At 36.2% G+C, this 26,552-nt stretch overlaps 2 protein-coding genes across 2 annotated transcripts in view; both read right to left on the minus strand.

Annotated features, from left to right (window-relative positions):
* The window catches only part of LOC122974480, a 345,451-nt gene extending 328,302 nt beyond the window's left edge, over positions 1–17,149 (minus strand). The window contains exons 1-18 of the mRNA XM_044342515.1: positions 16,995–17,149; positions 16,570–16,602; positions 15,964–16,239; positions 14,408–14,680; positions 13,045–13,308; positions 12,350–12,634; positions 10,327–10,590; positions 9,632–9,898; positions 8,462–8,728; positions 6,149–6,451; positions 4,855–5,121; positions 3,868–4,110; positions 3,178–3,291; positions 3,035–3,050; positions 2,890–2,942; positions 2,541–2,591; positions 2,357–2,419; positions 369–431 (exon numbers count right to left, since the gene is read on the minus strand). Coding sequence (XP_044198450.1) covers positions 369–431; positions 2,357–2,419; positions 2,541–2,591; positions 2,890–2,942; positions 3,035–3,050; positions 3,178–3,291; positions 3,868–4,110; positions 4,855–5,121; positions 6,149–6,451; positions 8,462–8,728; positions 9,632–9,898; positions 10,327–10,590; positions 12,350–12,634; positions 13,045–13,308; positions 14,408–14,680; positions 15,964–16,239; positions 16,570–16,602; positions 16,995–17,031 — 3,139 coding nt within the window. The 5' untranslated portion in view covers positions 17,032–17,149. The remainder of the gene's footprint in view (positions 1–368; positions 432–2,356; positions 2,420–2,540; positions 2,592–2,889; positions 2,943–3,034; positions 3,051–3,177; positions 3,292–3,867; positions 4,111–4,854; positions 5,122–6,148; positions 6,452–8,461; positions 8,729–9,631; positions 9,899–10,326; positions 10,591–12,349; positions 12,635–13,044; positions 13,309–14,407; positions 14,681–15,963; positions 16,240–16,569; positions 16,603–16,994) is intronic.
* A 1,198-nt stretch (positions 17,150–18,347) lies between these two features.
* On the minus strand, positions 18,348–22,126 carry LOC122973665. Its single transcript, XM_044341370.1, has 6 exons — positions 22,071–22,126; positions 21,560–21,630; positions 20,735–21,028; positions 20,120–20,374; positions 19,724–19,872; positions 18,348–19,634 (listed from the first exon to the last, which is right to left on the minus strand). Exons 2-6 carry the CDS (start codon positions 21,591–21,593, stop codon positions 19,185–19,187), a joined length of 1,182 nt encoding a protein of 393 aa, XP_044197305.1. The 5' UTR covers positions 21,594–21,630; positions 22,071–22,126; the 3' UTR covers positions 18,348–19,184.
* Positions 22,127–26,552: the final 4,426 nt, after the last annotated feature.

Below are 26,552 nucleotides of genomic sequence, written 5' to 3' on the forward strand. Positions count from 1 at the left end.
GCATTAACTTGACCAAAAAAAATCATTATACATATCAAAATCTGAAATAATCATCTCAGTGACTTCAGTTAACTATAGTTTTATGTCAAATCTATGAAGTCGGAATTTATAAGAAACAAATTATACACAAGGGCATAAAATAACTAGCTAATGTATATGAAACAGCCCATTTTACCATTTTAGAGTCTACAAGCTCCTTTATGTGAGCAGGGGTTGACAATATCTGCCTCAAGCAGCTCCCAATGGCAGTAGTACCAGAGGTGACTTAGATTATTTGAACTGCATGCTGACCCATAATTACATACAATGTAATTAACAAATAATTATATATGACACATTTTCAATAAAACAGATATGCGAGACTGTACCTGCAGCAGATCCTATCTTCACATCAGCGTAAACAGAGCTCTCCACTGTTTCATGTCGCTTCCCTGCTCAGATGATCAAAGATTGATTGATTGATTGATTGATTGATTGATTGAATTGTTTATTTAAGTGTCCTGCACCTCTCTGGTGCCCAGCCCATATGGGCTTACAAGACACTAGACAATAATAACCAGGATGGCCACTGACAGATCATGATGTACAGTTCCACAAATTCAGAAAGAGCATTTCGGAACATTTAGTTTACATGGAAGAAATGTCTCGTTATGATGGATACAATGTTCTCTGTCTTAGCTGCCAAGCATCTTCTGTAAATCTCGCGAGAATAAAAATCTCTATATTAAAAAGCCAACTCAACGTATCAGCATCAGACAACCAAAACAAATCAGGGTTTTTCAATTGGATCTTTTCAAACAAACAATTCCTCAAATCATTGTACAAAGGGCAATAAAATACAAAATTAAATTCATCCTCGACAACATCAAGATCACAAAAAACACATAAACTTTGCTCTTCAGAAATACTTTTATATCTGCCTACCTCAATTGCCGGTGGTTAAGTACCAATTATTAACTGAGCACAAAGGGACCTTTGCATTTTCTGTAAATTTAACTTTATATATGGTTCTATATCATAATTGTCTTTGATTTGAATGTAGTTTTGTCACAAATGTCCTCCTTCCATCGCTCCTTATAGATCTTTAATAATTTTTGTTTGACTGTATTTATATTACACTTCAAGTTATTCCTGAAAATAAAATTCAAGTCAGAAAGTGAAAATATTGCAGCAACCTTTCTAGACCAAAGATAATTGTGTGCTCGATCCCAGTTAAAAAACTTTTGGTCAATCGTTCCTCTGGCAACTGAATAAGGCGGCAGAGTAATGAGTAACAGCAATTGGCACTATTTGGCCAATTAGAGATGATTGGAGATGTTCGGGGAAACCAGTGACACCACAAACTAAAAACTCCCGAGCTCCCATAAGGTTAGGCCTAGAGGTCTGGAATTTTATACAGGTTGACAAGATGTAGAAGATATGTGATGTTCTGCATAATTCTGGCATAAAGCATGTCCTAAATATTGTTATTCAAATATGACTCATTATAGACGAGGACCAAAAACACTTTTTTGAGCCTTATTTGTATTGAGGTAGTTTTGTTTGTGTTTTAGCCACATGCTAAACAAGCACATTTCCAGAAACTAGAAGATGTCACTTTCCAAATGAAGCCTAATACATGTATCTTGGCTTTACAGTTCTTCTGTTGTAAGCTTTTCTATTTGGGTATGCCAAATAGACAAAAATTCTTTAAAAAGGGTGGATGTTAAGGGGATAAGACATGACTCCCATCCCATGTCCCCTTCAACTGCTCACTTATGCACTGTCATGCACTGTCAATTTATGCACCCCAAGAAACACATCATGGCTCGATTCTGGATGGCATCTTTAAAACCCCACACCCCTGCAGCATAGAATGAAATTGAACTGACCACTGAGTCATAAAGTTTAGTGAAAGTTGAAAAACTAAGTTCAGGACACAAGTTCATTTTATTCATTACAGACCCTAGCGCTCTTCCTGCTGATTCTGCCAGTACTTTAATTCCCTCTGTAAAGCACATATTTTCATTAAAAACCAAACCAAGATATGTATAAGAACTACTGTACTTTAGAGGCACTGTGGATTTTGTCACTATTGATAATCAGTCTCCATTTACTACACCATAAACTCAAAATATTAAACATTTTTTTGTAAATTGATCTCTGTCTCTGCAACCAACACAATATCATCAGCATATAATAAAATACTGAAATTCATATTATCAATCACTATACCTAGATTGGCCTGCTTAATTTTTCAGCTAAATCATTTACATCAAAGAAATGCATTAAAAAAATGTATCTTTTCTCTTTGTTTAGGCTGCTGGCAGATGAAAACACCTCTGAACTATTTATTGCATATCATTTGAGTACTCACCCGTCTTAGCAACGTTTTTAAGTTCGATCGAAGAATATGTAATATCCTGGGATTCTCCTGCATCTGAAATATACTTATTTTTTAGTCAAAGGATTTAATATCAATTAATTGTAATTAGTCTCCTTAAATTAGGTAATTGAGCATTTCTGACTGCTCTGTGTAAATCAAAAGGTATATACTGTACCATTTTCAGTGTCCTCAGAGCCTTTGATTGATTCATAGAGACAGGCATCACCTACAGAGCAGTTAATATCAAGCCAAGGTACATTATAATATGTATTGTTATGATAGGACAGAAGGACAATAATATTTCAGGACTCTGTCTAGTAGTTTAGGTTCAGTTCAAGTCCAAACAATGTGAAACAATGTTATACTCTGATCTTTTGTGCATGTGGTTAAACAGCTGACACGTCTTTGAGACTTTTGATTAATGTTCTTTGAAAATCAGCTGATTAGAAACTGAGTGTAAAAATGTTCAGGTTAGAGTTAATGGTAAGTCCAACAAATGAATCAGGATTAGTTTGAAGACTGACCATGGAGAGAAGAGGAGTTTTCATTCTGATTGGTGCTCTCAGACTGGATCGGCCTAAAACATTTAGCAAATACATTAAATGTAATAAGAAACACGGAAGGTACTGCTGTTATGTTCAAAATGAGAGAAGATGGTTTTGTACCAACCTGATAAAGTGTGAATCTGTGAAAAAGATACATGTGTTGTTACATCTGGTTGTTTTGCAAATTTTTCCGATTATTCGTCAGAATACTATGTATTTGAAAAATGAAAACATGAAACTCTTAACATCAGAAGGAAAAAGTCTCACCTTTGGATCGTCTGTAGCGATACAACAGGAGCAGGAGAATAATAAGTATAATTCCACAAACCAGCCCAACAATTAATGGTATAAGAGATGAAGAGCTTTCAGGCCTGGACACTGCTGTAATAGATAAGAATTAATAACTATTAATACGATCAATTAAGTTCTATAACACTTTTCTTAAACTGAAGTGTTTTAATAAAAATAAGTGAAGTCACATCAAGTCTTAGTAAAGACAAAAAATCTAGGATACAAAAAAAGTCGACTTCTGCAGCACAAACACATAAATACAAACACATTAATATACAAATCTAGAAGTATGAAAACACAAACACATATACACACACTAAACACACAGTAAACAGTATGTATAAACATGTATGTGTTGCTATACAGTGTGATATGAGTCATGACCACTGATGCAACTTTATTCAGCTCAAAAGAAAACAATCTTTGACTCATCATTCATTTACATTTGTATTTTATAATTTAAAAAAAATATATTTTTTTGTTTCATTATTGAATTACCTTAGGTTCAGTATAAAACAAGTTCTCTTACACAATCCAATATGTGAAATCAGCTGAAACTAAACCTGTAAATTTCTAATTCTGTAAAGTTTTTGACCACATTTCTTTCTAAGACAGCAACACAGTTTACAAGAAAGAAAATGCATGAATTGTTTTAATCCTACTCACCCTTAACTGACATCCAACTCTGTACTGATTCTTTTCCTGAGTTTTTACACTTGTAGAAGCCTTCGTCTGACTTTGACACTGCAGAGATATTCAGCTCCCCTCTGGTATCATTTTGGATAAGTTTGTCATTTTGATAGAAAAGCACGTTGGAAAGTAATTCTCCTCTCTTCAGTTTGCAGCCAAGAGTAACAGAATCTCCCTCAGTCACAGGATGCACAGGGCTCACCAGGATAATATCTGCATCTGTAAAACAGTCAAAGAATATGAAGTTTCAGTCAGAGACCAGCTGCTGACCTTTAGAACAAGGTGACATAAAACCATGAGAATAGATCACACATATGCCTTTATTTTTCTCCAACTAATTTATCTCACAGAATCAGTGTAGCTGAACAAAGACTCAACATTTCAGCTTTTATTACATACAAGTCTTGTAACTGTAAATATACTAGCTATGGCTAGTTAGCTCTAGAGCTAACAGGTACATATGAGAGAAACGATGGATGGCTATTGACACAAAAACAACTCTGACTAAATCAATATGTTAATTTTATCATCAAGAATAAAGAAAGGTCTTGCTGCACACCAAAGAAACTGTGGACCAAACATCTTGGATCTGTAAAATATTTATTTCCAGTTAATTAAATACATATGAAGAAGCTTTAATTTTGGTTTGAAGGAAGCCCTTTCATAATTTATTTATTCTTTTGTATTACCTGTGTTTGACAAGAACACGACTAAATTATAATGTTGTGCAGAGGACGTCTGATTTTCTAATTGATTGGATGATATTTCTTTATGATAATATTAAGGAAATATAGTTTAATGAGCTTTTATTTTTTTTAAAGAAACAATAATATAACATAATTTTTCTATCAAAAGTTTAGGCATATAATTTGTTTGTCTACACAGGAAGTGTAGTTAGTGACACCATGTTGAAAATAATTGATATACAAGATGAAAATAAAATAAAATGTAATGTAAACATACTCTGTATAGTGATGTTGACTGTATTGCTGAACTCTCCTGATCCAGACTCACACCAGTACACTGCATCACTCTGCTGATAACTGTAGATGTTGCATGTGGATCCAGTCATTGACCTCCAGTTAGAACAGTATGACCAGTAGTGGTCCTCAGGAAACCTCCTCACTCTCCACTCAGTAGAGTTTCCTTCACAGCTCACTGAGACAGAGTCAGAGGTGAAGTGCTGCACTCTGTCAGGACTCACTTTGAGAGTCACTGCTGAATGAACATCTGAAAAACAACATGTAATGAGGAGCAAACCAAGTACAGAGATATTAAATTTAAAAAAGATCACAATGCAAATAATCCTCTTTTTTGTACTTTTAATACTATTTATTGTTGAGAAGAAAAACATCTCAATAACATAAACTGTGCAAAAGGTTCAGTGTTTTGGTGAACTGTGAGTGTTAAGAACATACAGAGCATATGGACTGACAGTGGAGATGTGAAGTGTGCTGCAGAGTGTTTTGAGCTGTTTTATGGATGTTTTTATTATTTTTTCTATCTTGAAAACTTGCTACCAAGATAACTACAGCAACTGTTCACTGTGAAGCTGTAAACAACCTACATTTACCTGCCACCTTTCAAACATACAGAAGATGTGTTTTTCATACTAAATGATGTTTCATTGTCTCTGTATAAAGTACTAGTCAAAAGTTTGGACACACCTTCCCTTGAATGAGAAAGTGTGTCTAAACTTTTGACTGGTGCTGTATAGTCAGTGTTTTTCTCTCATCTGTCTGAGTTTTCTCAGGTTTCCAGCTGTTTCTGTACTTTGTCCATTTACCTGCTTTGTTGCCTGCTGACTTTTCAGTTTTTTCATTACCAGATTTTGACTGTTTTGTATGTCTATATGTTGCCTGACCACTAGATAAAGTCTCATTTAACCACACCTGTCCAGCCTGCTGTGTCAGTAAAAGTAATGAGTATTGGCTGTAAGATGAGCTGAGGTATCCAAAGTAAAAGTATTCATTGCAAAGAGGAGCAGAGTTTGATTTCGATGACAAGTAAAATCATAATATCTCAGGTTTTTGGTGCTGTAATGTTTTCAGATCAATTGAAGATGTAAAGAAGGAAATCCAGCCCAGTCCAGTATGTAGAATAATTCAATATCAACATTGTGTTTGGTGAGTGTGTTGAAAAACTGAAATCTTGACTTGATGGAGAAAGGTCATAGGTTCAACACAATCAATACCCAGATAATGACATCACAACTGCTTCTTGACAGAAGGAGATAAAAACAAACAAACAAACTCACCTCCAGACCAAACAAACGCAGGTTTGCTGTAATCAGTGTAAAACACTGGGTCTCCTCTTCCAGCTCTACACATATATCTTGCTGTGTGTATCGACCCATGAATGATGTAGGAATCCTGTTCAGTCCCATTGGTGCTAGCAGGTAGCAGCTCATAGCTGTAGGAGTTGTCTGATAGTTTGGGAACAGTCTTATACCAGTAGAACCTCCATCCTGCAGATGGATGTTCAACCTCACAGCTCAGAGTTACTGAGTCTCCAGGACTCAGCCATGATGGAGACACAGTGAGGACAGACTCTGGTGCATCTGTTGGAAAGTGATTTTCTCAGAATGAAAACATGTTATGATGTAGACTTTAGTCTCTAGACATATAAATAAATCTTATCTAATACAGTTATCATTTTATCTATTATAGAATTACATTTTATCGTAATATATATTTTATATCTAAATATGTAATATAGACTTAATGATATACTATCTAAATATATGTTAACAAAAATGTATTTTATTGTATGTTCAATATTTTCATTGTAAATTAAATATGATCAGACTCACTGTCAGATATTGTCAATTTGATGTAATCACTCCACTCTGTTGAAGTGCGTTGTGCATTTTTCATTTTGCCTTTACACCTGTAGTCTCCACTGTCGTATGAGGAAGCCTTGCTAATCATGTATTCATTTTGATTTGGAGGTATGTATACGTGGGGTGTTTCCCATTCATACTCCCACTCTGTGTCTCCGTCGTGGATCTCACATCTCAGCATCATCGCCTCTCCTCTGTATATCTCAGTCCAGTTGGGTCGCAGAGTCACAACAGCCTTATTTGAGACTGTTAATGGTTAAGAATTACCAGTGAGGATACAAGAATGACAAAAGTTAAAATCAATTACAGTCATAATGTTTTTTAACCTAAATCTTAATCAATAATCATAAATACACAATAGAGTTTTTTCTACTTTGTGTGTAACAAATCTCATTGTCAAACTCACCAATTGTGTTGATCCTGATTACATCACTGTCCTCTGTGTAGTGAACTGGGTTTCCTCTCCCTCCTCTGCACCTGTAGAGTCCTCCCTGTGAGACACTGATTTGTCCAGTTGATTGGAAAACAGCATCTTGTGTGTTCAGGGGTTCAGAGGTTTTGTACAAGTAATATTTCCAACCAGATGATGATGGGTCCACAGAGCAGGTCAGGGTCACACTGCCCCCTACTGGAATGTCTCTGTTGTCAGCACTCAGTTTGGCCTTTGGTCTATATGCTGTTCAGTTTAGAACAAAGACATTAAAATGTAATTATTGTCCCTGTAATTTAATTTAAATTAGGATATATACCAAGATATTTATTTAATAACTGTGATCTTTAATCAGTTCATAATCAATCAATTAAGTATATTTCAAATGCTACAGGACACTGAATGATGGCTTGTCTTCAAAATCAAACACAATTCTTTACTGATCAGTCCTGAGAGGTTGACTAATTCTTGATTAAATAAATGTTTTCCATTGAATTATTCAGATACAGATAGGTGGAAACTCAAAAACATGATATTCTCACAATTGATGAAACACAGTCCAACTTACATGACACTGTCAACCTGATGGGATCACTTCTTTCTGATGAGGACTAAAGGTCTATTTTATCTTCACCCATACAGCAGTACTTTTCTGCTGTAAAAAGTAGCACTGAAACTCCAGTATTCACTACTTTAGAGGTTTGTCTTTGGTTGTTTTCCATTCATACTCCCACTCAGTGTCTCCACTATCTTTGATCTCACATCTTAGAGTGATTGACTCACCACTGAATATCTGAGGCCAGTTGGTTTGCTGTGTTACAACAGTCTTGTTAGAAACTGTACCCACCAAATATACACAGTTTGGATAAAAACAGAAATATATACTGGTATGACTGGTATGACTGTCCTTTCTGCTGTCATTGTGGCCTTGAGATTACTTGATGTTCACATTAGAACAAATAAGCAAAACAGGTAAATGGTTGGAATGAGATTTGCTCGAGGAAAATGTTCTTACTTCATTATATTGTTAAGAATACAGAAGAGTACAAGTACTAGAGTGAAATCATTCTTGAAATAGCTCAGAAGCCTGAATGGCTGCCTCCAGGCCAACATGTAACACTATTAAACTAACAGATCAATCTTAGAAATAAAATAAATAATCAGAAATAAATTAAATTAAATAAATATACTGACTTATTAGTTATTAGTGATATGAGATGGCATTGATGAACAAAACAACAGATGAAAACAATACAAAACATAACATGTTCATTATGGATGAAAGATGTCCAACTTACGTAATACTGTCAATGTGATGACATCACTCCACTCTGTCGAGGAATATGAGTCCTTCCTTCCTCTACACTTGAATTCTCCACTGTAGTAATTGTTGCTGCTGATCCTGTGCTCACTGAGTGTTGGATATGTGTTTAAGTTGGCTGGTGTCCATTCATACGTCCACTTAGTGTCTCCACCTCCCTGAATCTCACATCTGACAGTGACTGTCTCACCCCTGTATATCAGAGGCCAGTTGGGTTGCAGGATCACAGTGGCCTTATTTGGAACTGTTCACATAGAAAAATACCTAATTATTAGGACACCAATAGAAATGTAAAATAAAAAAGTCAAGTAAAAGTCAGTTTTTAGAACAAAATTTGAGGTTCATCCTCTTTATTGTCCCCTAGCGACAATTAGATTTTTGTAGGACGGTTTAACAAACAATGCAAACACAACTAAACAGCCATAATAACAAAAACAGTTAAAAAAACAGAAGCATGAAAACATATCAAGCAACGTGTTTGCAAAAGAAGACTTAATAAAGCAATAAAAGAGCAACATGGCCATTTTTTACCATTATACAGATCAAGTGCCTACACACACACACACACACACACACACACACACACACGCACACACACACACACACACACACACACATTGCTTAAAAGCAATAGAAAAACAGTCTTTCACACAAAATATACAAATTAGGATTAAGGACAAAGTCTTTGGGGCAGCCAGTGGAGAGAAACTCTTATCTGACAACACTGACTCTCAACCTTTGAGATCTATTTCATAAAAAAAATCTAAAAGCCACTGCAGCCATTTAAACAACAGGACAGCAGCTTCTTGGCAGAAATGGGGCTGAATGGTGTTTAAAGACCAAGACAAATCCACAAACATTTTAATAGGAGAAATGTGTTCTAACCAGAAATAGATGTTATGGATAAAACTGAGTGGTGTCATGGAAACATCTTCTACTCTTGTTTTGCATCTTTACACAACCTGTAGAGGGTTGTAACGATTTATTTTCGCCATCATCAGAGGAGTAAGAGCTACTAACTTATACTCAGTTTTTCATTAACGTTCTCATTTTTTGCTATTGATACCAAAATGACTCTTTTTACACTACTGATAACATATTTAAATAATTTATGTTGTATTTTTCCACAACAAATCACTAAACTCACCAGTTTTCCAAATAGTGACTGCATTGCTGTACTCGGTAAAGATCTCTGGGTCTCCTCCTCTTCCTCTTCTTCCTGCTCTGCAGTAATAGTTGCCTCCTTGTGAGACCGTGTTAACTGGTTTAACATTTGTGATGGGTTGATATGCAGAAGAGCCAAACCACTCATATCTCCAATCAGCAGAGTCGTCCACAGAGCAGGTCAGTGTCACACTGCCGTGTGCTGGTATGATGATTTTGTCTGCTGTCAGTGTCGGTTTGGGTTTATTTGCTGTTCAGTTCAGAGCAAAAAACAAAACAAGTAACAAGTGAGATGGAATTTCCCTTAGAAAAACTTTGAACATCAATTGAGTCATTTAGCAAATACCATCATATGGAAGTTGCAAACAGAGCATGTGACATATGACTCTCAGTCGATCACTGATTTGGTAAACAAAACGAACTAACTAACTAACTAACTAACTAACTAACTAGGTACTGTTGATGTTTTATTTTTGTTTTGTTTTGTTTTATTTTTGCTTGCTTTTTTTATTTTTGCTTGTTTTCTTGGGGTGGGGGGCACACTGCATGTTGACTCCTCTGAAGTTATTCTGTTCTGATACTAAAGAGGAAGGAAGGGGGTCATATTTTCTGTTACCTTATCTAACTAGATTGAAACAAAATGACATTCTGAATATGATATGAACATATTTGACTTACATGATGTCAATGCGATGGCTTCACTCCACTCTGTCAAAAAAAAATCCCTTCTACCCATACACATGAAGTCTACAGTATGGGATATAGAAGCACTGCTGATTCTGAATTCTTTGTCTTTACGAGATACGTCCACACTATTTTCTCTCCATTTATATTCCCATCGAGTGTCTGCACCTCCCTGGATCTCACATCTGACAGTGATTGTCTCACCACTGTATATCACAGGCCAGTTGGGTTGCAGAGTCACAACAGCCTTGTTGGAAACTGTTCAAACAGAAAAGTAAAGTAGTATGAAAAGAGCTTTGCAATCACATGTTTGTCAGATAAACAGGTCTTACTGAGGACAACAGTCCTCCAGAACACCTGAACCTAAACTTTTACAGGATGCATTTATCTCACAGTGCAGAGAGACTTGACTGTTCAACATCAGTCATTTTGGGGAACAGTTTAATAATCCCATGTAGTTGCATCTTTGCTGTCTAGGTTACCAAGCAGGCAGATTACTGGAAATTTTTTAGAGGATTCATTAAATTAAATTTTCGATAAACAAGAATCAGAACCTCTTGTTCATCATTAAGAATTCAAGTTCTTACAGCATTTCTTTTATTTTTTAGGTGCACATTTCTTTTAATGTTTGTGCTTTCACTTTTGTATGTGTTTGTAGCATCTCTGGATTTGCAGCATGTTTGCAGCACGTTTTTCTTAATGTTTGTGTTTTCACTCTTCTGTTTGCTTTGTCACTGTACATGTGAGCTCTTTTGACACACAGCTGCCAAAGAAACAATTAGTAGCCAAGTCTCCAATTACTTTTCAACTTTTGGTTTCTTGTTATATTGAGAAACTGAGCAAATATTTTTATCATGGTGGCAGCATTACACTGCCATAATATTAAGATATAATATAAGCAAAACTATTTTAGCCTATTGATTTTTGCGACTGGGAAAAGGAGACATGATTTACAATAAAATAATATTTTTCTGGGAGTCCATCTCACAGTTATTTGAGGTTATGGTAAATATTTGCACAATTGTTTTTCATAAAAGTTTAGTGCCTCAAATGATGCCTGTAGGTCTGTATGTCATTTACATTTTTTGTCATTTAATTATAGTCTCGTGAAACAGCCAAATTAAAAAAATAAATAAATAAAACTGAGGCTTTTTTTAGCTGCTGACAGAAGTCAGACAATTACACAGATCATTATGATGTTACATTCCTCTGAAACACATACGTTGGGCAAAACTTAAGATAACTTCATCATACATCCGGTTTAGCTGCAGTTCAGCTGAAGCTCTGCTCGTTTTGACAGAACATCAGGTTCAGTTTAGCAGCTGCATTTTAAATTCCTGCAAGTTCAGGTTTAACTGGACCCTGTCTAAACATCAGCTAAGCTGGTCAGATGCTACATGACAGAGCAAAAAGCTGCAAAGTTTTCAAGTTCAGTTTCTTAGAAGCTTTTAAATCACTGTTCAAGGAAGGTTTGTTGTAGAATGTCCAAGTATTTATTTTCCAACAAGTCCTCCAGGAAGGACAGTCTCTTATTTTGATCTGTTATTTCTGCATTTTTGTATATTGTCCATCAATGTCTTTTCATTGAGTCGTCATCACCTTTGTTCCAGGTTTCATCTCCTACTACTCAGCAAGTTTCATTATATCAGTTTGAATTTGTTACATGATGCTAAATGTTCATATACATGTTCAAAGATTCAAAGATCTAAGAAGAGTCTGCAAATACTGTAATAGGACAAATGTGTTAAATCCAACCAGTCATAGATGCTATAGATGTTATAGATGTTATAGATGTTATAGATCTTATGGATAAAACTGAGTGGTGTTATAGAAGCATCTTCTCTTGTTTTGCATCTTTACACAACCCGAAGAGGGTTGTTACATTTTGACCTACACTCAGTTTTTCTTAAACATTCTCCTTTTTTGCTATTGATCTGAAAATGACTCTTTTTACACTACTGATAACAGATTTAAATAATTTATGTTGATTTATTCCACAACAAATTACTAAACTCACCAGTTTTCTGAATGGTGACTGTATTGCTGTACCCTGTGAAGATCTCTGGGTCTCCTCCTCTTCCTCTTCTTCCTGCTCTGCAGTAATAGATGCCTCCTTGATTAGCTCTTAAAACTCTGTTTGGTTCAGCATATCTGATGGGCTGAGCTGCAGAAGAGCCTGAGTTTTGTCTAAACCAGTAGTATTTCCAATCAGCAGAGTCGTCCACAGAGCAGGTCAGTGTCACACTTCCCCGTACCGATATGATGGTTTTGTCTGCTGTCAGTGTCGGTTTGGGTTTATTCACTGTTCAGTTCAGAGAAAAAACAAAACAAGTAACAAGTGAGATGGAATTTCCCTTAGAAAACTTTGAACATCAATTCAGTAATTTAGCTAATACCATCATATGGAAGTTGCAAACAGAGCATGTGACATATGACTCTCAGTCGATCACTGATTTGGTAAACAAAACTAACTAACTAACTAACTAACTAACTAACTAACTAACTAACTAGGTACTGTTGATGTTTTATTATTGCACAGTGTTTTGTTTGCTTGTTTTCTTGGGGTGGGGGGCACACTGCATGTAGACTCCTCTGAAGTTTTTCTTTTCTGATACTAAAGAGGAAGGAAGGGGGTCATATTTTCTGTTTCCTTATCTAACTACATTGAAACAAAATGACATTCTGAATTTGATATGAACATATTTGACTTACATGATGTCAATGTGATGGCTTCACTCCACTCTGTCAAAAAAAAATCCCTTCTACCCATACACATGAAGTCTACAGTATGGGAAATAGAAGCACTGCTGATTCTGAATTCTTTGTCTTTACGAGATACGTCCACACTATTTTCACTCCATTCATATTCCCATCGAGTGTCTGCACCTCCCTGGATCTCACATCTGACAGTGATTGTCTCACCACTGTATATCACAGGCCAGTTGGGTTGCAGAGTCACAACAGCCTTGTTGGAAACTGTTCAAACAGAAAAGTAAAGTAGTATGAAAATGTCAATAGGCCTGTGTGTCATTTACATTTTTTGTCATTTATTTATAGTCTATTGAAACAGCCGAATTTAAAAAAAATTAAATTGAGGCTTTTTTTAGCTGCTGACAGAAGTCAGACAGTTACACAGATCATTATGATGTTACATTCCTCTGAAACACATACGTTGGGCAAAACTTAAGATAACTTCATCATACATCCAGTTTAGCTGCAGTTCAGCTGAAACTCTGCTCGTTTTGACAGAACATCAGATTTAGTTTAGCAGCTGCATTTTCAACTCCTGCAAGTTCAGGTTTAACTGGATCCTGTCTAAACTGCAGCTAAGCTGGTCAGATGCTATGTGACAGAACAAAAAGCCGCAAAGTTTTCAACTTCAGTTTCTTAAAAGCTTTTAAATCACTGTTCAAGGAAGGTTTTGTTGTAGAATGTTCTAGTATTTATTTTCCAACAAGTCCTCCAGGAAGGACAGTCTCTTATTTTGATCTACTATTTCTGCATTTTTGTATATTGTCCATCAATGTCTTTTCATTGAGTCGTCATCACCTTTGTTCCAGGTTTCATCTCCTACTACTCAGTAAGTTTCTTTATATCAGTTTGAATTTGTTACATGATGCTAAATGTTCATATACTGTATATCACTGTTGGGCCTCCTGGTATTTATTAGCTGTTGTTTCACATCATTACCTACTGATGAAGGTTTTAAAGTAGAACTGAATGCCTCTGTCCTTTTTTGGAATAACTCTACCCTTAAAAACTGACTATTATTGTTACATAATAAAACAGTATAACAACTATACAAAGGAGGTGTTGACAAAGTCTCAGGGGAGCAAATATGACAAAAGTGACTTTCACTCTTTGAGGTCTATTCAATACAAAATCAACTAGAGGATCCAACACATGTTCTGTTTCCTCCATCATCACTTAAAGTAAGAACTACTGCTCTATATTCATTCATTCATGTTTTTGTTTCTTATTGATACCACAGTTGTTCTCCCTCACACTTCAGGGACTGTTTACAGATCTTAAAGAATACATGTTGTTTTATTCAAAAACAAATGACTTAACTCACCAGTTTGCTGAATAGTGACTTTGTTGCTGTCCTCTGTGGAGAAGACTGGATATCCTCTTCCTCCTCTACAGTAGTAGATGCCTCCTTGATCAACAATTATAACTCTGTGTGGGTTAACATTTCTAATTGGCTGAGCTATAGAAGAGTCTGAGGTTTGTCTGAACCAGTCGTATTTCCAGTCAGCAGAACCCTCCACAGAGCAGGTCAGTGTCACTCTGCCCCGTACTGGTATGACGGTTTTGTCTTCTTTCAGTGTGGGCTTGGGTTTATTTTCTGTGACCAAAAACAAACAAACAAATAAACAAACAAAACAACTATGACAACTGGAATGACATTTTCCCTAGAAAAAGTGTGCTACTCCATTATAAGTTAAGTTAAGTTAAGTTAAGTTAAGTTATAAACAAATTAAGAAAACTACCATCATATGGAAGTGATAGCATTTGATAACTGCTTTGACTGATAAACTGATATAAATCAAGTAGTATGAAAAGACCTTTGCAGTCACATGTTTGTCAGATAAACAGGTCTTACTGAGGACAACAGTCCTCCAGAACACCTGAACCTAAACTTTTACAGGATGCATTTATCTCACAGTGCAGAGAGACTTGACTGTTCAACATCAGTCATTTTGGGGAACAGTTTAATAATCCCATGTAGTTGAGTCTTTGCTGTCTAGGTTATCAAGCAGGCAGATTACTGAAATTAAAAAAATATATTAAATTCAATTTTCTATGAACAAGAATGAGAAGCTTTTATTCAGCATTAACATTTCAAGTTTATATGATAAAAACAGATGTTGTTGAGATTTGGTGTGAATATCTTTTGTTCACAGCCATATTTCTTATAAACATTCACCTGAAGAAAAGATTTGTATCAGGGGGAAAAAGTTGGTCAAGTAATAAACTGAGGATCACAGTACTGTCAGCTAATTTAACGATGTGTCTGTTCTCATGCTGAGAAAGGACTCACCACTCGGGGGAGCCACTGGAGTAAAGAATCTTACCTGCCATCACTGACACTGATCATTTTAAAATATAATTAATAAAATAATCTAAAAGCCACCTCACCAATTTAAAATCTAGACTGAAACAAGCTAAAACCATTTCAGCTGAAACATTGGGTTAAACTTCCTTCAGAGAGCTAAGAGGTACTGGACTAAATCATTCATTCATCCCGACTTCAGACACTGTTTAAGAATTTAATTTAAAGAATATAAGTTGTTTTATTTCAGAACAAATGACTTAACTGTTCACACTGTTCATAATCAAACTTCAACTTGTCTTTCTAAATGCTGCATATGTGTTTTCTCACATGCTTGTGTGTTTTCTACAACATTTACATGTGAATCTTAAGTTGCAGTGCATTTAACTCTCTCGGCCTCCCGTACCCTTTTGACAACATCTGCTTGAAATTTAAAACTTTAGTTCACAGAAGTCAAACAATATGACCTCAGTTCATCTTTTTTGTTTCATGACAGGTTAGGTGAAGGCAGAAAAGAGATTCACTTGCTCAGCACTCAGCACATTGTGTGTAATAAATCTCATTGTCAAACTCACCAATTTTGTTGATCGTGATTGAATCACTGTACTCTGTGTAGTCAACTGAGTCTTCTCTTCCTCCTCTGCACCAGTAGAGTCCTCCCTGTGAGACACTGATCTGTCCAGTTGACTGGAAAACAACATCTTGTGTGTTCAGGGGTTCAGAGGTTTCATCTTTGTACAAGTGATATTTCCAACCAGATGATGGTGGGTCCACAGAGCAGGTCAGGTTCACACTGCCCCCTACTGGAATGTCTGTGTTGTCAGCACTCAGTTTGGCCTTTGGTCTATATGCTGTTAGTTTAGAACAAAGACATTACACTTTTTCTCCTTTGCATTAACATAAAAAATGGAGCTATGCACACACTTTGAAAACTTGACACTCATGTATCGCTCTCTCTCTCTCTCTGTCTCTCTCTGTCTCTCTCTCTCTGAGTTGAGGCGTCAAGACAGTTTGACGCGCCTAATAACACTTTTGGTGCGTGTTTGGCCATTAAAACCAATAAGTGTACTTCAAAACGCATCACACGCTTTCAGTGCGTTTGGGCCTTAAAAGTAATACAGTGGATAACAAATAAGAAATAAATATTTATACATAATATACAAACAAAAATAATTGGTCACCTTCAGAGTGTCCGTAGAAGAGTGTATTCAGCACTAAAATAAAGATTGAAACTTCATCAGACATAATCAAACTGACAGAAAGTCAAAATCACACAAACATAAAACAAAAAAACAATGTAACATAAAATAGGAAAATCATGAAATTATATATACATATATACATAACAATATCTTAAACAATTCACATTTACATTGTGCAAAAACAATCAGTAGTAAATTGAACACAGTCCTTCAATCTAAACTGAGCCAAGTCACCAAACAACATCTGGCCTATAAAACAACCCTGTAGTTAAAAACCATAAGTGTGCTCTGTTCAAGCTCTCAGAGAAACTGGTTCAACCAGTGATACTCTGTAATTCTGACTATTCAGGAACATGTTCTTTAATCTGTGACATGCAAACAGAGAAAGTCAGTAATGTACTTACAGAATAATCCCAGCACACAGATCAAAGTGTACCTCATCCTCACATCCAGCACTGACACTCTGTCACTCAGCTGCTCTGAGTCTGACAAATGTTTCTACTTTGCTTTAATAATAATGCAGCAGAAAGAGAAAGAGAGAAGTTACATTTCATATAAATATGAGATCTGAGTTTTTCTCCAACTTCTTCTTCTGAGTTTAGCCTGCTTGTGCTTCCTTCCCTTTTACGCAAAGCTCAGACTACTTCAATTGGTTTGACTGCAGCAAATACTGACACATTTACACTTCCTGGCCACTGCAGAGATATATTAGCTTGTGTCTTGTGTAAAATGCTTGTGCCTGGAAAATGTTATAAAAAGGCATTAACGATAAGTAATTATTGCACATCCATGGACCATAACCACATTGACTTTAGTCATATCACATTATAATCATGCTTAACATTTTATTGTGTGTTTATTTGTGTATGTTATGCAGTATATGCCCACTGCTCTTGCATCAACAGTGTCTGCATTGTGATGAGGTAGATGTTGTGTGCATATATATAAATACACATGTATAATTCTACTGTGTAGGCATGAAAAGTACATCCTGTATATGTGTGTATGTTTAATAGTCTGCATATTGAATTTTATATAAACTGTGGTCAAAACTTTAATTTTGTAAAACAGCCATGTTACAAACCTCTAGTAATAAATTATAATGATTGTTTATTTTTTCTGTCATTTACTTGTACTCATTATTTATTTCCTAGACTTTGGATGGACTATGGGATGCAAACTTGGAGTTTACTTAGCAACTAAAGCCTGAGTAGAAACAAGCCAAGCCTTTGCTTATCAGCATGACAAGAACAAACCAACTTACCACTTTATACATAATGTGTTGCTTTAATAGCAACACATACTTGATGCTTTAGATTGATGTCATCATCACATTCACACCGGAGATAATGTGTCAATAAACGGAAAAGATGAGGTGTCTGATACTGTGCAGGATGTGCAATCATATTTTTTACGTGGTCATACTAAAACAAGTGAAAATATTTTGGGAGGTAGTAGGAATTGAGTCAAGTGCAATGCATATGAATATAATATAGTAATTACAGAATGTTTTATAACTGACTGTCTTTGAATACAACTATGACTGGTGGTGACATGAGGAAGTGGACAGTCAATATTTATTTCTCAATCTGAAACATCATACAACAGAAAGTGTGTTTTACATCTTGAACACTCCCTATCACCTCAGTCTGCTATCTGCTGTCAACCAGGTGTGAAACATGTCATCTGGCTGACAGCATACATTTGGCTTTAACTAAAGACTTTATTTCCTCATTTTCAAGAGTCTCCCCTGCAGGACTCCTGCTCTGTAGGCATTGAGTGGAGTCTTTGATGGCAGGTTTGATTGACAAGCCGGGCACACAGCACACATCAAATAACAAATCATCACATCAAACAATGAATGTGGCAGCAATAAATAATGAAGGCCAACGTCAAATAATGAAATTGTGACATCTAGTGGCGAAAGCTAGACATAGACCTTCAAATTAAAAAAAAAAAAAAAAAGAGTTTTTTTCTTATCTAATGACCACAGTATTCTACCTCTGTATTCATTATTTAATGGGAGACTCTTCATCGTTTGATGTTTCTATCCGCAACGGTTGGCTTATCATTATTTGCAATTTGTTGTTGTTAACTGATGTTCAGATTTTCATTATTAGTTATGGATATTTATTTGATGGTTGGATTTTATAAGAACACAGCACATAAATTCTTATGATAATAGAAATATTTGACGATCATTCTTGGTTATAATATCATATCATAAGTATTTATGTGTGAATGTGAGAAAGTGTGTGTGAACGTGAAAAGGACAATTTATTAGTGATTATTTATAGATTTATTTTTTTTAAATGAACGAATAAAGATACTAATAATTCCAAGATGTTTTTTTACAAAAAATATAAACATTGAACCCCAACCAAAGTTTATCTTCCTAAACAGAACTCAATAATGTTAAGACACACTTTAAAGAAAAAAAATACCACAATAAAAAAAAAAAAAATCTATAAAACAAATGCATAATCTATAAAGATCCATCCTCCAAAGTAATAATGTAAAATTGCATAAATGTCCATATCATCATTCTGGTTTTCATAGAATGCTTTCTAACATTCCTCTTTCAGCTTTCATGTTCATGTCTTTGGCTTCTCCACATCTTGTTTGTCCTGTTGATGGTGCTGTGACTTCAGACTTTTTGGTTTTTGCAATACACTGTACACTGTGTCAATCTGTCTGGTGTGCTCTGCCCCATCCAGAGTGACAGTCTGTGAAGCCGTTGCCTCTCGTATCTTCTTGCATGCTTTCGTATTTTTACCGTTGTCACTCTTGCCCAGAGAGGCCGTCACAGCTGGTGCCTGTAAAAGGCTGTAAACAGTATCTACTTCCTGACTTTGCTTGGACCCCAATTCCTCCCCTGGGCTGATAGTTGGGTTGCTGGTCTGGCTGGCACATGTGGTCTCTACATTTTCATAAGTGACATCACCTTGACTTGAAGAGGTAGAGACCCTGGGCCTTGGTAGAGACTCTTGTGGCTGCATCTCCACTGGCTGGCTTTGCATCAACTGTGCGTTAGATATGTGTGTCTGGAAATAATCCAGCAAAATATGTTTTAGTCTTTTAAACAACATTTCTCATACTTTGACAAGACTATTTTTTAGTAAATGCAGCTTACCTGATGGTGATTGTTTTCTGTTGAACAACACTTCTTAGCCATGAAGACAGTAAATGAGAGAATTACAACCACTATAATAATTATTAATATTATAACTGGTACTGTTGGTTGTGATTCTTGTTTTGGTTCAGGATTAGATTTATTGAAGCCTGAAAAGACAGAAAAACACATTTTTTAGCAAAAAATACAAAGGGTTTTCTGATCAAAAGGAAGCAGAAAAATGTAATCATGGCGAACAACTGATTTATTAAATTAACAAGGTTATGTTAAAGTTACAAAGTGAAAAATAAAAGGATTTTTCCATATTTTTTGGAATTAAACTTAGATGAATCTCTGTACAGTCAATCAATGAGTGACAAATCAACAAAACAGGCTACTAAGAACAACCATACTTACACGTTGCCTCTACGCTTTCAGAAACATTGTTCGTGCTGACATGGTTGTTGCCACTGCAGACAACAGTTCTGTTGTCAATGGAGATGGATATGTTGACCCTGCTGAGTGATCTCTGAGATGTTCTGCAACCGTCCTCATTACAGACAGACCACAACCAGTCTTCCTGGATGGAGCAGTTGACTGTGATAGTGCAGAGTCTAGCAGACAGGTTAGAGTGCAGCACTGACATCCTGATCACAGGTCTGGGAACAGCGTCTGCAACACCCAGCCAAGCAGATAAATAAACTGGTCATTAGATGATTTAATGGCACCCTCCATTGGCTGCCAGCAAGAAAAAACACCACAATATATTGAGTATACTTAGCATGTCTTACATTTAATATGTGAGATACAACAAAATTAATAACAACATTATATATGTGCAACATCCACACTAGCAATCCAAACTATTGACCAGTTTTGAAGTTGCAATGGGAAAGAAACAATTTTTGCATTTTCACTGTGTCAAGATAGTGATTATTTTATGCTTATTGTCATGAAATGTGTGAGAATCTACTAAATTCAGAAATGTATGAATAGATAAAGCAGATCCAGTAAGTACTGCGTAGAACTTACCTTGAACAATGACTTTGTGAGACTCAATGATTAAAGTATAGTCAGAGTCATCGAAAGAGACTTGATAGGTGCCACTGTTTGTCTCATTCAGATCACGCACACACAAGGTTAGGTTCTTAGGTTCATAATCCACTTTTTCTCTGTAGTTGGGGTTGATGGAGTTACCAGAAATAATAGTTTTTCCAGCAAATGTCCATCGACTATTTTGATATGGAGGTGGTTTTTTAACATGAAGACATATTGAGCTGTTTTTCAGACGGTAATGAATCATTGATGGGTCCGCTGCCATAGTACCTGATAGGAAACATCACAGTACAAGACAATTTCTTAAAATAAGTTATGGCACCTTAAAAAAATTAGCTTACATACAAAAGATATCCTGATATACTGTAAGTGTGATAGGCCTGGATGCAAAATTAAATTTACCTTTTAATTATTTGTAGTAGCATTCATGTAAAATAAATAAGAAAACATCAGTAAAACAGGAGTAAATGTCAGCACAAAATGTAGACCTTATGGAACATATACAAATCTTTTGGTAATGCTACATGATACCAAGGAGCACAAAGGCTTAGTTTGTATTTTTAATCACTTAAGTGCCACGTATAGGTGATACAAACTATACTACCCTATAATTAATAAATTTCCTACATTCATTTAAAAAGAAAACTGTGCCACATATACAGAGTGAAACTATGCATTTACGGTAACATTGTATCACAGACTGTTGGCTTTAGGAAATCTCATATAAATAGATACAAAAAACAAAATAACTGGTCTTCACACTGTACTGACAACCGACAACAGAACTTTTATAAATCTTACCTGCAATGATAAAACTGCAAAGAAGAAGAAACATTTTTCAATCCACACGAAATTCTCTCTCACGTCAAAGACTGAAATTAAAAACAGGAAATTTACATGGGTTATAGTGCAGCAAAGCATGAAGCAGCAAATGCACCTGTCTGATGTGAGGATGCAGGAAGCAGGAAGCCGTGTCTTTCTGATCATACATTTATAGTCTAGAAAAGAGAGACAGCCTATTCGTCACACAACAAACCTATTTTTACACTTTGGGAAAGTATTTGTGTAAATTAGCATATAACCCATATTTGCAGTGGTGGAACATAACTACAAGTACATTTACTCAGTCTGTACTTAAGTGCAATTTTGAGGTACTTGTACTTTACTTGAGTATTTCCATTTTATCCTACTTGATACTTCTACTCCACTACATTTATTTGACAGCGTTAGTTACTTTTCAGATGATGATTAGACACAATGGATTATATAACAAGCATTTAAAATACAACACATTGTTAAAGTGGTTGCCAACCTTTGTCAAGACAGTCTGTAGCGTTCACTTCCGCTCTTTCAGCTCCACTGTCAGGGCAGGAAATGCACAAAGACAAAAGAAAAAATTGGTTAGACGCTTCTGGTGGAAGCAGTTTTGTCACTGATTTATATTTAATTAATGTGTCAACACTGTAATGTGAAAACTATTAATTTCTTAAATGTAGCATATATATATTGATTTTGCCTATTCTGTCTATGTAGCATGTTACGTGGGTATCTATGCTGGTTTAGCAACATATATCAGTTCAATAATTCTACTGGTAACAATATCTTACCATTACACACTATTGATTTATTCTGTCAAAATAGGACATAAATGTCATCCATATAGCCTAGTGTCATCAATTCATAGAAAAACATAAAGTTTGTTGATTGAACAATTGGAGCTTAAGCCTCTCTGCCTGTTTTTCTCAAAAAAAACACACACACATTTCTCATTATACACTATTCTGTTGTGAGCTATCACGGTAGATGGTTCCACCAACTCCTACATATACTATACTTGGCTGCTACTTTACTCACTATCAGAAGACAAAAATACACTAACTTAGCTCTGTGTTTTTCATGGTATAATCAAAGTGAATTATTAAGTGCCTCATTAAGAAACAAAACAAAGCAAAAAACACACAAACTGACAAAATGATCAAAATTGCCCTTTATTCAACAAACACAGCATTTAACAACAATAGGAGTGCGCTATTACTTGTATTCAAAGTCATTACTTGTTGTCCATTCAGCATTCACAGTACACCAAATACCCTTGGCTATGTGTAATTTCTTCACAAAACTTCCACATGTCTTCATTGTGTACTTCAATGTGTGTAGAGAAAAGATTGTCTTCCTGTTATATAATTGCTGCACCAACAGCCAGCTCAAAAATTGTTAATTTTTACCAATTCAAGTCATTCAAGAGTGTTCATTTATTAATCTTGAATTATCTAGGCACTGTCTATTTTTAAATTAAAGACGACACAAGGTGTGACTTTAAATCATAAAGGACTGTCATTGCTACAAGGACGGCACATTTTTTTCAGTGACTTTAACCACCCTAATTTTAGTAAAGTATACAATTTTTAGCATATTTTTAGGTTTAAGGACCCTGTTTTAATAAGCTGAAAACTAAACTTAGAGTGACAATGGTACTGGCCTTCAAGATTGTTCTAAATACTGATATAGGAAGAATATGTTAAGTAAATATTGCCAAAGTATACCTAATTTTAAAGACAGAGTGGTGGAACAAATAGGGAAATCAAAACATTGGTGTAAGAGTAGTCTCACAGGAAAAACACAAATACCACTCAAGCAAAACCGCATTAAAAAAAAATCTGACCTCAGTTCTGCTTCTTCAGTCTGAAGACTGGTGGCACTTCAACCTTGCAGGAGGGCTTTTGATGGCTCTATCCAATGGGCAAACATTTTTCCATGGCTCAAATTAAAAGGGTTAAACAAAGAAAAAATAAATGTACTACAGGTATAACAGAGACAGTGCTGTGAAACCATTTCCAAGTCAACCAAAAGGTCAAAAGTTTTCCATTAACATAACACACCACCATTTTTGCAAAGCTGGCATGTCCATCCGAAAAAGGAAAAAAATAATTATTTATTAGCACTGTATGTCAGATTAAATGTCATTAAGGGATTTTGAGTTAACTTTGAACAAGCAGGGTAATTTACAATAGTGAAATCATAGAGGGCATCCAGTATGGTGTAAAGAGCACACTATGAATAAAACATTAATGATTTAATGTTGACAGTTGACAGTTGTTTAATTATGGTTTTGAATACAAATCTGTTAGATATAAATTATAATTATTATAAATTATTTACTGTATACTATAACTTCTATTTCCAAACCAGTTGTCTCTTTCCATGGTCCAGGATTTATTGACTGGGAAAGGTTTCTAAAATTGAAAGCTGCATTAAGAGCCAAATAGTTAGCTATCAAAATGATAAATATGGTCCTCTTTCATGCACAACATGTTATGGTTCTGTTCAAAGTCTGAATCTGTGTCCCTAGCAGCCATTCTCCACCGGTCGTCCAGAGGCCCTCAGACTTTTACCCACAGCCAGACCTCCCAAATCATCAGTCAACCATCTTCGCCAAGCCAAATCTCCCATCTCTTGCTCTGTTCACCAGCAGTCTGCCATTCCTGTACCCTGCCCCAACCTGTAGCCAAATCTTCTGGTGCTGGCTGCCCTCCCTGGCCTCTGCCTTCGTGACGACCTCCAGAGTGACCCAGGCCTCGTCACCGACCTCCAGAGCAGCCCAGCCTTCATCACCAACCTCCAGAGCAGCCCAACCTTTGTCGCCAACCTCCTGAGTGGCCCCACACATTAGGTCACCCTCCTGGGCAACTTCGCTCATCTGTCCTGCCCCCTGGTCGCCCTCCATGGCAATACCAGCCTTCAGTCCTACATCCTGCTTGCCCTCCAGATCTGTTATGTCCTTCAGCCCAGCCCTTGTTCTGCCCTCAGGACACTTGCCCTTGAATCCTGCCCCTGTACCCACCCTGCTCAGTGTTCCTGATCAGCTTGGTGGGATGTCTGGAATCCATCCCTTGAGGAATGGGTACTGTTATGGTTCTGTTCACAATCTTATTCTGTGTCCCTAGCTGCCATTCTCCACCGGTCCTCCAGAGGCCCTCAGACTTTTCTCCCTTTTTGTTTGGACTGGACTGAGGGGGAGAAAGCTGAACTTGCACAGCATATACTCACACACCCTCTTAATCAACTTGTTACCCAATCATCGTGTTCCCTCCTTATTCTGGTCCCTGCTCACCCCAGCTGGGCCTCGTTTTGTGATTAGTCCCCTGTGTATATATACCTGTCTACGCTCTTAGTTGTTTGTCAGATCATTGCCTATGTTTCCGGTGTTCCAGCTTGTCTATGTTCCTTGTTTCATGCCGACCTGTTACCTGAGCCATCTCTTATATGACTGCTGAACTCAATGTAAACATCTTAAATCAGTAATTCTGCCTCGGTCTCAGCATTTGGGTTCACCTGCTCTGCTACCTGTGACACAACACACACCATACAAGCAGTTCAGTCAGGAACAAACATTTCCATGTAATCGCACACATACCGTTTTAGTCAGTTTTTTATGGTGGTCATCATATTAAACTGTCAAATTGTAAAATAGAATTGATATCCAATACTTGATGCACAAAACTGCAGTTATACTTTAAGGCTTGGTTCATTATTGTTTGAGGTTTTTATGTCATTCTGCAGCTTCATATTAGTGTTCCACATGTATTCAAATCTGAAAATTCAAATTTTGGTCGAAGTAAGAATATTTTATCGTCAAAATGCCATTTTCCCAAGTCCATAACCAACCTGAGCATCATAGTCAACATCTTAAGACAAAGGCAGACCTATGCTCTTGTTAAACTCAAAAACATTTAATAAATCCAAATACACAGTTAGCTTACACTATCCACAGAAAAAAGCCAATGTTGGCGTGACTATCCTTAAAACAACAAATGTGTACAAATGTGTAACATTCAGTAATTTGCTTGATTTAGATTTACACATATTGATAATGGTAGCTATTTTGACAGCAAAAATATGCAAGACCCATGCATTCAGACTTTTTTCACTGTTTTGGATAGTGCAAATCAGTCACCTAACATTGTCACAAGACACAGTGTAGCAAAAACAACTGAAGAATGCCTACGTTACGTTCTTTAGGAGATGTAAAAAAAAATATCTGTTTTTTTTATTTCCTGCCCTGACAGTGGAGCTGACTTGAGAGCAGAGCCTGTACTGGAAGCAACTCCACAGAGGAGCCCTGCTTTTGCCGTCTTACAAAAAGCAGTGAGTAGTTGGGGTCACATTTCAGATATAAGGATTTTCCCTCTAAACTTCCCCCATGGTTTCATTTCAGTAAATGTTCAAATGATCCAATATTTCACCATAAATCTTATCTCAGATTTATCTGGTGACCCTTAGGAGGGGCCCGACCCCTAGGTTGGGAACCACTGGACTAAACTATCTAACTGTATATAAAGTAGTTCAAACTAGATCCACCTCCAGCAGCTGCAACAGTAACATGCTGCTCTAACACTGATGCTTCAGTATTAATAATCTGATGATGTCATATATAATAATATGTCAGTCAGAGGGACCAAACCACTACTTTTACTGCAAAACTTTAACTACATTTTGCTGCTAATACTTATTTTACTTAAGTAGAATTTTTCATGCATGACTTTTACTTGTAACAGATGTTGGTACTTTTACTTAAGTAAAGGATCTGAGTACTTCTTCCATCACTGCAGATTTGCATGGGGTAGAGTAGGGAAAAACCATGTGTTTTAGGTTGGATATTGAACGTCATATACAAACAAGCAAAGTGAAACAATAAAATGTAGCCTATGCGTGCTGTTAATTTCCCCTCTGTGGCTGCTACAGGAAATACAGCATGTTACCACAATAAATCATATTGTCAGTGTAGTGCATTTGT

The sequence above is a fragment of the Thunnus albacares genome, chromosome 22, assembly GCF_914725855.1.
Source record: "Thunnus albacares chromosome 22, fThuAlb1.1, whole genome shotgun sequence".
Lineage (NCBI taxonomy): Eukaryota > Metazoa > Chordata > Actinopteri > Scombriformes > Scombridae > Thunnus > Thunnus albacares.